Source organism: Gopherus flavomarginatus, chromosome 7 (genome assembly GCF_025201925.1).
Source record: "Gopherus flavomarginatus isolate rGopFla2 chromosome 7, rGopFla2.mat.asm, whole genome shotgun sequence".
NCBI classification, from domain to species: Eukaryota; Metazoa; Chordata; order Testudines; family Testudinidae; genus Gopherus; species Gopherus flavomarginatus.
The window spans coordinates 78,228,045-78,243,320 of NC_066623.1; the positions used below are offsets into that span (position 1 = coordinate 78,228,045).

At 40.2% G+C, this 15,276-nt stretch overlaps 1 protein-coding gene across 4 annotated transcripts in view; it reads right to left on the reverse strand.

The window, feature by feature from the left end:
- SLC30A7 (solute carrier family 30 member 7) overlaps positions 1 to 15,276 on the reverse strand; it is a 52,993-nt gene that overhangs the window by 12,477 nt on the left and 25,240 nt on the right. For all 4 annotated transcript variants that reach the window (XM_050962372.1, XM_050962371.1, XM_050962373.1 and 1 more), the window contains one exon: positions 12,595 to 12,730. In XM_050962372.1, the coding sequence (XP_050818329.1) occupies positions 12,595 to 12,730 (136 nt within the window). The remainder of the gene's footprint in view (positions 1 to 12,594; positions 12,731 to 15,276) is intronic.

The following is a 15,276-nucleotide window of genomic DNA, read 5'->3' on the forward strand; positions in this document are numbered from 1 at the left end:
AAACAATCCCTGCTGAGTTTCAGGGACCAACTCTGGCCCTTTCTTCACATAAACCCTGGTCTTAAAAATCTAAATTCAGATTTCAAAATAATTTCCTTCCAGCAGCTAATTCTTTTCATTTGCAGTGTCAACCAAATTACAACTGCACAAATATTTCTGTAATTTTTTACTTTTAAAGTTCTGAAAAAGACGGTTGATAACTGGATCATGAGTTTTACTTATATAGCCAGGTACCACAATTAAGCTAATTAACTTTGGGAATACATTTTTCCTTCTTGTGCTTATTCCACTTATTTTACAGCACCGTTAATATCCATTCATTTTTGATTCCTTTTGTGGGGCAGGTTTTGGCTTTGTACTGAAAAAGCTTACTAAGGCTGGAAACTCAGCCACTGCACAGCTGCCACAGTTCTGACCCCTAAGTATAGATATGATCAAGCTGGAGTTTGCACTGAGCTGATGAAGTTTCCCCTGTACTTTTAAAATAGGCTAACCTCAATTAGCTTAAGCAAGGCAACCGCCTGCTCATCCTTTTTACACAATTCAGGGTAGCTCCAGTACAGCTATACCAGTTGCTTGCTGGCCACCCCAATGGCTGAGTGGTTGGGGGCTATCAAGCTCTTTGTGCCTGGTCTTCACTAGGAAAAATGAGTTTTTAACTCAAGTTAGCGGAAGTGATATGCTATTGCAGTAGAAATAATAAAATCCAAGTGTCAGATCCTATGTTTATCAAGGCAATGGATGCAATTTAACAACTGTGGCCCATAACAAATAGTACTGCAAATATGCAAGCACCATTTAGGGCCATCTGCTCAAAATTCCATACTAAACGTAATCTTGGGTTTAATAAAATAAGAAATTTGGTAATTTTTTTCCTTGATTTTAATCATATAGCTAAACAATGTGATTAAATATTTCCATTGTAATAACTGTTCAGTTATATATGTAAATTGGTTACCTTTTTCCAAACCTGAAGAGCTCTGTGAAGCTCAAAAGCTCATCTCTTTCACCAACAGAAGCTGGTCCAATAAAAGATCTCACCCACCCTGTCTCTCTCGTATATGTAACCTTCAATTTAAATGGGGTTTCGTAAGTCTACATTTATAACATTACTACTTATATTACTACTTCTTCCTTGATAGCTCATTTGTACAATTTCATGACCAAGTAGTTTCAGTTCTTACCTAAAAAAGAGTGGTGTGGAGGGGAGAAGGAAAAAAATGAAAGCGTAATCCACTGGAAAGAACTTCTCTGGTAAATTAAATGTTTGTACCCATTCAGTCACTGCAATTAAATACCTCATTTCTTTGACTGCTTAATATGCAGTCCATGTGCTTTCCCAGTATCATATTTAGTATATGGTATCTTGCTGTAATCGCTGTAGCTTCAAAAGTGGTTTCTGAGACCTCTTCCTTTATCCTATTGTCATATTTTTCTTTTGATGATTAATTCTATACAGCTGCTTGACCACACTGTTTAGTATTAAAATTGCTTCAATGTTCTGGAATATTCGTTGCCTGAGACTACAAAATACCAGTTTTTATTTTTCCATATTTAAAGTACGGTAGTTAAGGACCTGCACAATAATTTGTGGCTTCTGAAACCCATTAAATTTAAGTGGACCCATACAAGAAAACCAGAAGATAGTCTGAATACCAGGAAACTTAAGAGATACTATAATGTTCAAGCTTGAGAAGGAGTTCAGATAGGGTACTTGACACACATTTAAAAACAAGACCATTTTAATCTAGACATTTTCTGTTTAATCTTGTGAACAGATGCTGTCGGGAGTAGGGGGAGCAGAAAGAAGTTAAATCTTTGTTTTCCATTATATAGTAAGACCAGCAAAATTAACCCTCAGTTCATGAGCAGCATGTACTGCAAAGCTCACTGCATGGTCCCTTGGATCCGCCAGCAGGCAATTAGTGAGCAGACAATTCAGATTCACAAACATCTCACTCTCTTTTGATGGAAACCCACTATCTTGGCAGCAAAATAAGTGTGCTCTAAGCTCCCAGACATACCTCGATATTATAATATCATTAACTACATGAGAGAGTGAGTACAACAGTTATGACAACACTGTTTGAATTTTGGCAAATCTCATGAGATAGGCAAAAGATCAGAGTGGCCCAAGAATAAGATGGATACGAATCTGTCCACCACACAGAATGAGCTGTATTTTTCATATAAAGTTTAATATGATCTCCACAACCCCCATGAAATTGGCTTTGAACAGTTTGGCCACTCACATGAAAGGAGCTAAACCATGTAAAACTATTTTAAAAAATATGTACTGGAATCTATGCAATCAGGTAATACATGCATAGAAACAGTTTAGGGAGAATCTGTATTTCAGTATTCTAATGAGTTTTAGAACATTCCCAAAAGGAATGTGAACAGGGCGGAGGTGGGAAAGGATGTGTCATGAGGTCCCCACTACGATCAGGAATTCCTAAGGATGAGAAATGGTTCCTGATGTCAAATCAGATCAGCTACTTGCAGCATCTTTACTCAAAACTGGTCTTCTGTGAAGCAGAGGATTGAGAAAAACTGCAGAATGTAGACAATTTCCTGGCTGAGAATGCACCCCACCTTTGGCAAGGCACAAAAAAAATCAATGGAGAGTGCGCAACTTTTGCTGACAAATAAGAGCAGTACAATGACGTTTACAGGGTGGTCAATTTTATCCCCGCAGTCAACACTTGAACAGCATGAGTGAAATAAGTCTCTCTCCTTCTACCTTCTTCCCACAAGCCTCTGCTTCTCCATTTTTCAGAGCAACACTGAAAGTTGGGCTGTCTTCACTCCCACAAAATGCAAAATAAAAACTAGCATTAGTTATCTCACAAAAAAATCCTAGTGGAGACAAGACACTGTAGTTTTTATCCCTACGTAGTTAGGTGAGGTCAACATTATTCCGCCACTACACACACACACACACACACACACACACTTGTGGGGGACCTCTCCTAGCTACATGGGATAAAAATTACCAGCATTTCAACTCCACAAGGATTCTAAAGTGAGATAATTAACTCTACAGTGAGGTAACTAATGTGATTAGTTATTAGTGATTTTGCTATCAAAACACACCTTTTGGGGGGTGAAGAATCTTAGGCTGTGTCTTTAAGGTAGATAACTGTGCTTACTTCTACAATAAAATTAACCCCTCGAGCTAGCCTATCTCAGGTGAGAGCAACTACACAGAAACAACATTCAACCTGCACAGAGTGATTGTGTTGGCAGCTGCCTCACACTATAACCAACCAACTCGAGTTGTGAGCACTACCACACGAATTAAGAGCTTGTGCGTATGACTCAAATTAGGAGCAACACTCAAGTTATCGAACACTAGTTAACTCTGCAATGAAGACAAGCTTAATTTCTCTGCAGCTCATGATTTTCTTGAATCTTTCACTGCACCATTCTGGAAAGCTGTGAGCAGAGCAGAGGTAGGTAGGTCACTAATAGAAAGCTCCAAAAGCTACATCAATGAGAGCTGTTTGCACTGGTACCAGGATTTAGGGTGACCAGATGAGAGGAAGAAAATATCGGGACACATGGGGGGGGGGGGTTGCTGGCAGAGGGGAAAAAACAAAACAAAAATGGAGTGCCGTGAAGTATAGAGACAAATTCCGTCCCGACCAAACATTGCTTGGGACACGGGACAAATGCCTAAATATCAGGACGTATGGTCACCCTACCAGAATTCCCTAACAGTAAGTGAAAATTCTAAACTGAAATGGACATTTAATCCAAATCAGTTGCTCGTGCACAGAGGAAATGCATCAACCAGTACCAGGGAGATTAACATCTTGTTTGAAAAGGGCAGCCTCTTTGACCATACTGTTTCTTTTCCGCCTACAATTTGTTTCAATTAACCCACTGCTATATTGTCTGAACAGATTAGCACATCTGCCACTCTCTTCATAGGAACAGACTGTCCTCATTTTCAGAATGAATGGGTATCGTACAGTACGTCTGGACTCCTTTCTGGTTTTGGGCGAACATAACTGAACTAAGAGGTAGGGCGGGTAAGATATAAACAAACAGTTTACATAAGCCAAAACAGCAAAGACCAAATATTCCAGCAAACAGATGCAACTTCTAACCCAATCCCTAAAACAGTTTCACTTCAACTGTATATATTCGATTAACTCTCACTTGTGAACTCTTACACTACAGATTTAAGAATAAAGAAAAAAACATCAACTAAAACTGATTGCCATGAAGAATCAAAATGTGATAATCATCATTTATTATGCTGTAGGTTCTTTACAAGGTTTGAATGTTCCTTTTTCACATTTGACTTAACTTTGATTCTTGAGCAGTACTCTGCTAAAAAGCAGCATACTATAAAAAGACATTTCCCTACTCATAGCCTCTCACTATATATTCTTAAAGAGCACCACATTGCTATCACTTTTTTCAACATCACCTCAAGCAGTTAATACAAAGGCAGGAAATCAAAACCAGTGTTTTAACAGTGAAAGTGCACAAGATAGGCAAACTCTTCACTTTACAATTCACACCTTTTTCTGACACTTCCACCCTCTGCAAACTGTGTATTCCTGTGCAAACTTTTTAGTTTAAACTCTGCTTGTTATGAGAAGCCTTGTTATTCCTCTATTTTGAATGTCCTTCTACAGTAAGCACTTTTATACATTACTTTAAAACCACATGAAAATGTGCAGCGCAATATATTGCCACGTTGTGGAAGTTGTCAGGTTGTTACACAATAAAGCTCCATTATATTGCTCAGATGTTCATGGCATTACACTGGCATAAAGCCAAAGCAACAAGACAATGCAATTTGATGTCAACTGTGCTTCAAAATAAAATGACTTTCGGAACCACTTTTTTAAAAAAGGAGTTCTAATGTTTCCCAATTTTCTTGTTCTTCCAATCCAACATAAATTATGTTGTCATCTACGACACTGCATCAAAACAGTTATAAAAAGTTTTATATGGACAAGCAACAAGTTTTGTGGTCTCAATGGCTCTGTCTTGAGGGGCAAAAAGAGTATTTTTCTATTGGATTAGCTAAAGCTGATGGAAAAACTTCAATAAATATGCATGCTAACACATCTGAAATCACGCTGCAAGCTAGGTTTGATTGAGGGCTCCCCAATAAGCTACAACATGGTCTGTTAATAGAGTGGCAAAACCACACATTTTATAGGGACTTTTCAACAGTATTAGGCTAACTTGCTTGACACACAACGCCCCTTTTGAGCACCAAAACATACCTAGTGTGCATACACATCCAAAAGATTTTAAAATTTGTAATGCTGAAAAAAGTAGTTTATTCCCACTACCACGGACAGTGGGAATCTAAGTTTGGGTTATATGATGAAGGGGATTTCAGGGTCATACCTCATGTAGCAAATCAGTTTAATATGTTACTACTGCATGTGCTGAGTTGTCATCTGATTTATAAATACCATTTCAAGTGTTTAGTCTTAAAATGGTAATTTGCATATGAGCACAGTGATGGGGGCCAAAGCATTCAGGGCTCAAATATAGGTTTTGCCTCACAATTAAGGCATTCCTCCCCACCCCCACTTCCTTGGAATTCATCAGTTCATTCTAAAATAAAAAAAATAGGTGAAAATAGGTAAAGACCAAAAAAGAAGGGCAAGGGGTGGAGAAGAGGGCTGCTCGGCATTCACAACATAGCGATCAGGTGGTCTCGGCTGTCAGGGTCTTGCTCCCTGTCCCTCTCACTCTCTGCTGCTCAAAGAAAGCGGACAGGATCACACTGAAGGGCCAGGAGGGGTGCACCCCACAAGTATGAACCCATCCCCACTGGAAAGAGAACTTCCTACCCTGGCTCTGCAGGATGGAGCCATCCTCTGCCACTTTGAAGGGCCAGGAGCTAGTACTCACTGGGTGCAGCCTTCTGCTCTGCTTCAGCCTCATTTGCTTCCTCCACAAAGAGGTCCCCAAAAAAACAAAGTGGAGGGGGGGGTGGCGGGGTATTTGAAAGTCACCTGAATACCAACTTTTTAAAAATCCAGGACTTTTTTTTTTTTTTAGAAATATCAGTAAATACAGAAAACAAAGTGCCTTACTCATAATACAATGATACTAAATGATGCACTAAATTAGGTTTTGTTTTTGTTTTGAAAACTAATTTACTCACTGAGACTAGAAAGGATAGGTAAAAGGTAGAACATCAATTGGAGTAAAGATAAGTAGATGCAGTTATTGGCTCAAATTATTAAAGCTCACAATGAAGAAGTGACCCTTAAATGACCCAAAGGTGACCTAGAGTAACCAGCAGTAACACAAGCACTCTCATCCAGTTCTTCTTAACTGAAACAGGAATGTTTTCACAGTGCTCATGTAACCCATAAACTTTACACTGCAGCATTTGACTGTTTCTCTAGTGGAGGGGGAGAGAAGCAGGGGAAGAGACACTGATCTTAGCTAGTTACTCTGTCTCCATGCATGTGTAGAGAGCAGGGAAGGTGTAATTCAGTTAGAAAGACCCAAAAACTAACAAAACAGGATGTTGTAGCCACCAACCATGCTCAGCAGCTTTTCTGAGGCTGTATAAAAAAATGTTCATAGTGGCAACTCACCCAACTGGTCAGAGAGCAAGGGGGAGAGGTTAAAAAATAGAGTTAAAAACAGTCCTGTGGACTCAGCAGAAGATCGACATAGGATCAAATGATGTGTTACCTGTGTGGGCTGGGTCCAATACCAGCACCACTGATACAGGCTACGGATGTCTGCTCACCAGCAACTGAGACGATCAACCAGCTATTAATCCCAGGGCCGTAATGCTGCTAGCTGTGAAAAGCCCCAGCTGTTTGTTTGCTGACAGGGTTCTGAAATGTTTGTAAGGACTGAAAGGATGCCATTTCTCAAGCTTTGAAGAGCCAAGTGGCACACGCTGCATACATACATACGGGCTATAGCACTTTTTGGTGGCAATGCAAATAATGTAGCTGATTTCCATCTTGTCCTTGAAAACTTTTCATCTAAATATTTAATTGGCCAGCTTCTTTTTTCTTCTCTTTGCTGTGTGTCTCAGTCTAGCCCAGTTAGGCCAACAAGCTGCATCCACCTACTTACAGTATGTCTACACAACTAGAGACTATACCAGCATAACTATGTCTGCAAAGCCCTGTAGCTTGGACACAGCCTCCACTAACCAGTGTTTTTTCTCATCACCTGCCTGAGGGGAGTTAGTCCTCTTCTGTCAATACAGCTGTGTCTACACTGGAGTTCATGTTGGCATACCTACACAGGTAAAAGTTGTGGTTTTCTCACACTCCTGACTGATGTAGCTATACTAACAGCTGCACCTACACTGGGGGTTACGTCAATAGAAGAGGGCTTCTTTCACCATAGCTAACTTCATTCAGAGAGATGGTGTTCCTAAACAACCATCTGTCAGCATATGCTGTGTCCATGGCTATGTCATGCTGCATATGCTACAATGATGCTATAGTGCCTGAAGCACAAATGCAACAATGGAAGGTGTGTCCCCTCCACCACACCTCGCTGTAGTTAAACCACCTCCCTGAGAAGCGGTAGCTAGATTAACTGAAGAATTCTTCTGTCAACTTATGTGCGTCTACACCTGGGGTTAGGTCATCTTAACTATGTCACTCAGGGGCATGAATTTTTCACACACCTGATCAATGTAGCTAGGTTGATTTAAATTTTAGGTATAGGCCAGGCCTACGCTATAGGGCTATACCGGAATAGGTATGCCAGTATAGTGTCCATAGTGGAGACATAACACATAAGAACAGCCGTACTGGGTCAGACCAAAGCTCCATCTAGCCCAGTATCTGTCTACTGACAGTGGCCAATGCCAGGTGCCCCAGAGGGAATGAAGCTAACAGGCAATGATCAAGAGATCTCTCTCCTGCCATCAATCTCCATTCTCTGATGAACAGAGGCTAGGGACACCATTCTTTACCCTTCCTGAGTAATAGCCGTTTATGGACTTAGCCACTATAAATTTATCCAGTTCCCTTTTAAACATTGTTATAGTCCCAGCCTTCACAACCTCCTCAGGTAAGGAGTTCCACAAGTTGACTGTGCGCTGTGTGAAGAAGAACTTCCTTTTATTTGTTTTAAACCTGCTACCTATTAATTTCATTTGGTGACCCCTAGTTCTTGTATTATGGGAATAAGTAAATAACTTTTCCTTATCCACTTTCTCTACATTACTCATGATTTTATATACCTCTATCATATCTCCCCTTAGTCTCCTCTTTTCCAAGCTGAAGAGGCCTAGCCTCTTTAATCTTTCCTCATATGAGACCCTCTCCAAACCCTTAATCATTTTAGTTGCCCTTTTCTGAACCTCTTCTAGTGCTAGAATATCTTTTTTGAGGTGAGGAGACCACATCTGCACACAGTATTCGAGATGTGGGCGTACCATGGATTTATATAAGGGCAATAATATATTCTCAGTCTTATTCTCTATCCAATGATTCCTGACATCCTGTTTGCTTTTTTGACCGCCTCTGCACACTGTGTGGACATCTTCAGAGAACTATCCACGATGACGCCAAGATCTTTCTCCTGACTCGTTGTAGCTAAATTAGCCCCCATCATATTGTATATATAGTTGGGGTTATTTTTTCCAATGTGCATTACTTTACATTTATCCACATTAAATTTCATTTGCCATTTTGTTGCCCAATCACTTAGTTTTGTGAGATCTTTTTGAAGTTCTTCACAATCTGCTTTGGTCTTAACTATCTTGAGTAGTTTAGTATCATCTACAAACTTGGCCACCTCACTGTTTACTCTTTTCTCCAGATCATTTATGAATAAGTTGGTCCTACGACTGACCCTTGGGGAACACCACTAGTTACCCCTCTCCATTCTGAGAATTTACCATTAATTCCTACCCTGTGTTCCCTGTCTTTTAACCAGTTCTCAATCCATGAAAGGACCTTCCCTTTTATCCCATGACAGCTTAATTTACGTAAGAGCCTTTGGTGAGGGACCTTATCAAAGGCTTTCTGGAAATCTAAGTACACTATGTCCACTAGATTCCCCTTGTCCACATGTTTGTTGACCCCTTCAAAGAACTCTAACAGATTAGTAAGACATGATTTCCCTTTACAGAAACCATATTGACTATTGCTCAACAGTTTATGTTTTTCTATGTGTCTGACAATTTTATTCTTAACTATTGTTTCGACTAATTTGCCCGGTACCGACGTTAGACTTACTAGTCTGTAATTGCCGGGATCATCTCTAGAGCCCTTTTTAAATATTGGCGTTACATTAGCTAACTTCCAGTCATTGGGTACCGAAGCCAATTTAAAGGACAGGTTACAAACCTTAGTTAATAGTTTCGCAACTTCACATTTGAGTTCTTTCAGAACTCTTGGGTGAATGCCATCTGGTCCCAGTGATTTGTTAATGTTGAGTTTATCAATTAATTCCAAAACCTCCTCTAGTGACACTTTAATCTGTAACAGTTCCTCAGATTTGTCATCTACAAAAGCCAGCTCAGGTTTGGGAATCTGCCTAACATCCTCAGCCGTGAAGTCTGAAGCAAAGAATCCATTTAGTTTCTCCGCAATGACTTTATCGTCTTTAAGCGCTCCTTTTGTATTTTGGTTGTCAAGGGGCCCCACTGGTTGTTCAGCAGGCTTCCTGCTTCTGATGTTTTTGTTAACAATAACATTTTGTTATTACCTTTGGAGTTTTTGGCTAGCCGTTCTTCAAACTCCTCTTCGGCTTTTCTTATTGCACCCTTGCACTACATCAGAGGTGGCCAAACTTACTGACCCTCCAAGCCACATACCACAATCTTTAGAAGTTTGAGAGTCAGGGCACACCTGCCAAAGCCCCGAGCCCTGGCTGGTGCACCCTGCAGGGCTAAAGCCCTGAGACCCTCCTCCCCGCTGGACAGAAGCCCCTACCTCACTACTCCACTGCAAGGCCAAGGTCCTGAGCTCCCTCCACCCACCCACCCACCCCCTCAGTCTGGTAGGTGGAGAATGGGGGCCTTGTGAGCCACACTTTAATGGTAAGAGAGACATGTGGCTTGCGAGCCAGTTTGCCAACCCTGTACTAGATGCTGAACACCTAGTTAGACGTGGTTAAGGTTATGATTTAGTCACGGATTCCATGACTTTACCGGATCTCTGAGACTTCTTTGGCTTCAGCGGTCAGTGACTGAAGCCAGGGCTGGAGGTGGAACTGTACACCCCCGCCCTGTGACAAGGGCAGGAGCTGTGGCTGTGGCCCCTCCCCTCAGCTGCAGCTGGCATTGGAACTGGGACTGCATGCCCCTGTCTTGCAGCTGCGGCCAGCTCTGGAGCAGGGGCTGTGCACCCACACTGTGGTTGCGGCTGCTGGAGCCAGGGCTGCCCCCCACCCCCAATTCAGGGGCTTGGCATGTCCCTCCCCACACACGCACCATGGGACTCCAGCTGTCATTACTCCCACCCTACCTAACCCTGTCCCCTGGTTATTTTTAGTAAAAGTCACAGACAGGTCATGGGCAATAAACAAAAATTCATGGGAGCCCATAACCTGTCTGTAACGGTTATCATGAAATCTTAACTTTAGACATGGTCCCTACCCCAAAAGAGCTTAGTCATTTGAAACCAGATGCAAATGTGTGAAACAAAATGAAGCAAAAGATTATACAGTTACATAGAAGGGAGAAAGTAAAGTTGACCTTTCTCCTTTAAAAAAAATAAATCAGATCAGTTATTCTTTACTGAACACAACCTAGCCATCATTGAATGGCTGATTTCTTGTAGTCATGATTGCAGAGGCAAGTCTTGAGGAGAAGAGAATGGCCTTACAGATTAATTCAGGAAGAGACCACCACACATCTCACTGACTAGGTCCTCAGAAAAAGCACCAGCAGTTCGGTTTCCAACTTCTGATTTATCATTATATGAAAAGACATTTAATCTGCCCCTGCTGCAACAGGCTAGGCAGGCTGAGACCGAAACACAAGCTGCTTTATACCAAGGACATGGCCGATTAGTGACCAACTGGGCAGTGCAAAGACCCCAGAATGATCCTCGGAGAATTTACACAGAATCCTGGGCAGGCAGAGTAACATTTAAAGGAGCCTCTGATGAAGACCAACAAGACCCTGCCAACTGCTCCATTTTTTTCCTGTCTAGGCATGTCGTCACCTGGAACAGGTCTCTAGCCCTTTCATCACATGCTACAACAGCCTGGAAATTCTCTTATCTAAATATGACACGCTATTCCTATGTCCACAACATAAAGTGATATAACCTCTACTAAAGTAGCAGCAAACATCTTCCAATGTCCAAACAATGTCATTTATTGTCCCCCCATTCCCATTCCACATAAATGGTATTTTTTGCTTTGCTTAGCACCTTGCACAAAAGTTAACCCCATGCATTAGTCTCCACAGGATTGGACCTTAAAAACAGAATACTAACCTAGAAAAATCCCAGCATTCCACTAAGCTATCACTTTTGCTTTATCTTTTTCCTATTGGTCACCTTGAATTTTCTTAGTTATATTATATTTTAGCAGTTTCATTTGTACAATTGCTTAGTTAAACATATCAAATTTAGCTAGTGTTGATAAAAGGAGAAAGTAGTAAGTATACTGTTATAATGTCTGTGTATTGCATGAGTATTAATAAATGCAGTCAAAATATAATAGTTTATTAGAATGTACTATTATAAATTGTTCTAGGCATCCCTGAAGAGTTAATGCTTAAAATGACTATCCGTAATTCTCGAAGATACCAAAGGAGAGTCACATCAAACTGCCTCCAAATACTGCCATGTATTACCATATATGGTAATAGTACCCAAGTACAGCTGCAGCCATTCAAATACTGGATAACACCTGCCTGTTAAACCGTAGCAATGCTCTGTTATAGTAGTTGTCTGAAACTGAAATACTCTACCCTTTACCATCATTGAAGAAATTACCAGAAGAGTGCCACTGAAAACTCTGGTTTCAATGAAACTTCTATTCACAATAATTTCAGTAAACAATAATGGGGAAATATATGGCAGTTCACCATCTTCTACTACTGCATGCCTCAACATGGGAACCACCTTTTAAATGACCTAGCATATGCTATTTAAAAAAAGAGTATCCACAAAGCCTCAGAATATAAATACAAAGGATCAAGCAACATTCTCTGATGAGCATGGATATTTAATTCAGCAAGGATCAGGCCATATCTTGTACCAGCAAGCTGGACCCCACTATACTGAGCTATTCTGCTCCATTTACTAGTACAGTACATCAGCTTACATTAGCATGTACAATGCAAGGGGAGAGAAGTATTTTACAACATGGATCAGAACAAAATCTTTGCAGTGCTAGGACAATAAAGCAAAAATATGCAGATGGTGACTGCTGAAAAAGATCAAGATGATTCAAGCAAGAAAAACCAGAATAGGTACAAAGAATGGAAAAAAAACAGCAAAGAGAGGAAACTGTTTATTTTTAGAGCAAAAGAGTCAACACTGTCAAGAATCAACATTGTAATTTTGTTTTTAAAACAGACCTACCTCTGTTTTTAGGCTTGTGATTACAAACATGGGTTACTAAATGTTTTGCTATTTAGTCATTTGTATCAACACTTACCTTATTCCTATAAGTAGAGCTATAAGCATTGAACAGATAGGATCTGCTATCATTAGACCATAGTTCTGCATCAGTATAGCTGATATGATTACACCAACGCTTCCAAGAGTGTCTGCAACAATGTGTAAAAATACACCTACAAAAGAGCATTAAAAAAAATCAACACATTTAAAAACTAAAGGCCCTTAAAAAAGTTGGTGGAAACATTTTGATGAGAACTCTTAAAAATCAGACAACAAAATGAACTGTGCTTGCAAATTTGGTGTTGATTTAAAGGGCTTCCTGTAAGTCAGCACAGAATTAGGACCTATACCTTGAAGAGTAGCTATGGCATTCAGAGAAACTCTTTTTCATCAGCAACAGAGAGTCCTGTGGCACCTTATAGACTAACAGATGTATTGGAACATAAGCTTCCGTGGGTGAATACCCACTTTGTCAGACGCATGTCATTTTTAATGTGACCATGCTATGGAATATTCTTGACTACCACCGTCAACTGAACCGGTGACTAAATGTCAGAATACATTTAACCAGTCAGAAGTCCTTCATGCAATGGCTAGGCCATAATACAACTGATGAGTTAAATCTTTACCCCCGTAAAGCAACATTTCTACTAGAGGAGATAAAAAAAGTTTTGCCAGCAGGAGCTCTGCGAGATATTTGTGTTTTACAAGTTACATATTCACTGTCAATACAAACTAAAAATATTTCTTGCATTAGTAAGTTATGATTTTATGTGAGAAAATATAGCTTTAGATTAAAACAGTTGAGAGCCAACTCTTTGTAGCCCGCCAAAGATAAGCCTGTGGAGCTCTCTGCTGGCAATTATTGGTATAGTCACAGTTCATCAACTGCTGTTAAAATAAGTAATTGTTCACAGCTTGAAGTATTTCACCCACAACCCATAAATCTAGCCAGATTAAAAAAATAAAAAGATTTGTATTTGATTAAGTAAAACATTTTCAACAGAATTAAAATCAATTCAAGCTAGTATTTAAATTGCTTGCATAAGGAAACAAACACAAAACACACAGCAACTTCAATATCTTTACTGGGAGTTTTAATTAAAATTTTTCTGCCAAAATAAGAAAGGTAAGATAATTGCATTAGTGTTCATTTCACAATGCATTGTTTGCACAACAAGCAGGAAGATGGCTTCCAAGGTATGTAAAATATTTTAAATAATCATCCACTATCACTAAGTTTTATTCATTAAGATAAAACAGGTAAGAAAACCTTGAATAATCAGTCTTGTTAAACTCACATGTCATTCTACTAATTAATATCTTATGTTAAGACTAGCAGGCCAGAAATTTGCCTTAAAGAATTTTTTTAAAATTCTTGTTATACATTTGCTTCCGAAACACAGCCATTCACAAACACTTTAACGTGCCTGTGCAGAGAGAGAGAGAAATTTAAAGTAATATGTATGGTGGAAGAGATCAGATAAGACTATTGTCATGCACATGATATATCTGACAACTATAGGATAACCCTGAGCCACAAAAGTATCCGATAAGAGATACCATAAGTATACATTGCTTTATGTCGAGTACAACGCAAGGAAATAAAGTTACATATCACATGCTGACTTCAGTGTGGTTGGTCAGGCCAATGGTGATTAAATAACCAATTTTAAAATAATCGTCTCTCTTATCATTCTTGTTTAAGCTGCCCACATGCAACCAAATGTCCCCTTTGGAGCTCATGTATTGCTGTGTATCATCAACAGCCAGACAAGACCGAGGATGGTGGCAGATATCAGAAAGCCTTTGTGCATGCCCTCCATAGGGATCTGGCAGCCCTTGGGAAAGAGTAAAAGCACCATTTTCTCAGGGTGATAGAGCACAAGTGGAAAACTAAGTAAATGAGGCCAAAGGCAGCGGGGCTGCAGAGAGGGGCCCAGACAATGAAGCTGCACAGCCACTGAGTTTCCTTCTACTCTCCCTGAACAGACTTTAGCAGCTGCCAGGAGGTAACCTTAGCAGACTTCCCCAAATCCCCTCAATTACTAGGGATCATCCAAGTCCCTCATTCTGAGAGGAGGGGTAGAGGTAAAGAGATGACTGTGGCTCCTGCGCAGCAGCAGACAAAACCATGTAATGGACAGCAGAGACAACCCATGAGTTACTGCAGTATAGCTCACAGAAAGCCGGAGAGCGCAAAGTACTAAGGCAGCTTTGTTGTCAGCCCCTACCTAGCCTGCCCAGCGGCTCCTCATTTCCCTCCTCACCTTTCCATTTATTTGGAGACGGAAGAACACAACACCTTCCTGCACTGATGCTAAGACTGCAAGATGCTCGTGGAGACATGGATATAGAGATGTTCTCTACCAGCCCCAATCCCTATCCCCAATATTACATTATAAGAAAAGAATTGATCCAGGTGTCCAGAATGAGCTAAGTTACTGCGGGGGGGGGGGGGAGGGGGCCTGTTTTAACTATACAAGATGGTTATTCACTCCGCATACTCTCACTTTCCTGAAAGGTGAAGTTAAATACTAAAATCCTCAACCCTTTAAAGTCTGAGATATTGGTCAAAGCTTTTCAAATGTGTTCCAGTATGATATTACTTACTATTTCATTACTTTCCAGAGCATGTATTGCTCGTAGGAGATAGGCACTGGAAATACAGAAATTAGGTCACTTGTATAAACTTTTCACATTGAATTTCTGAAGAAAA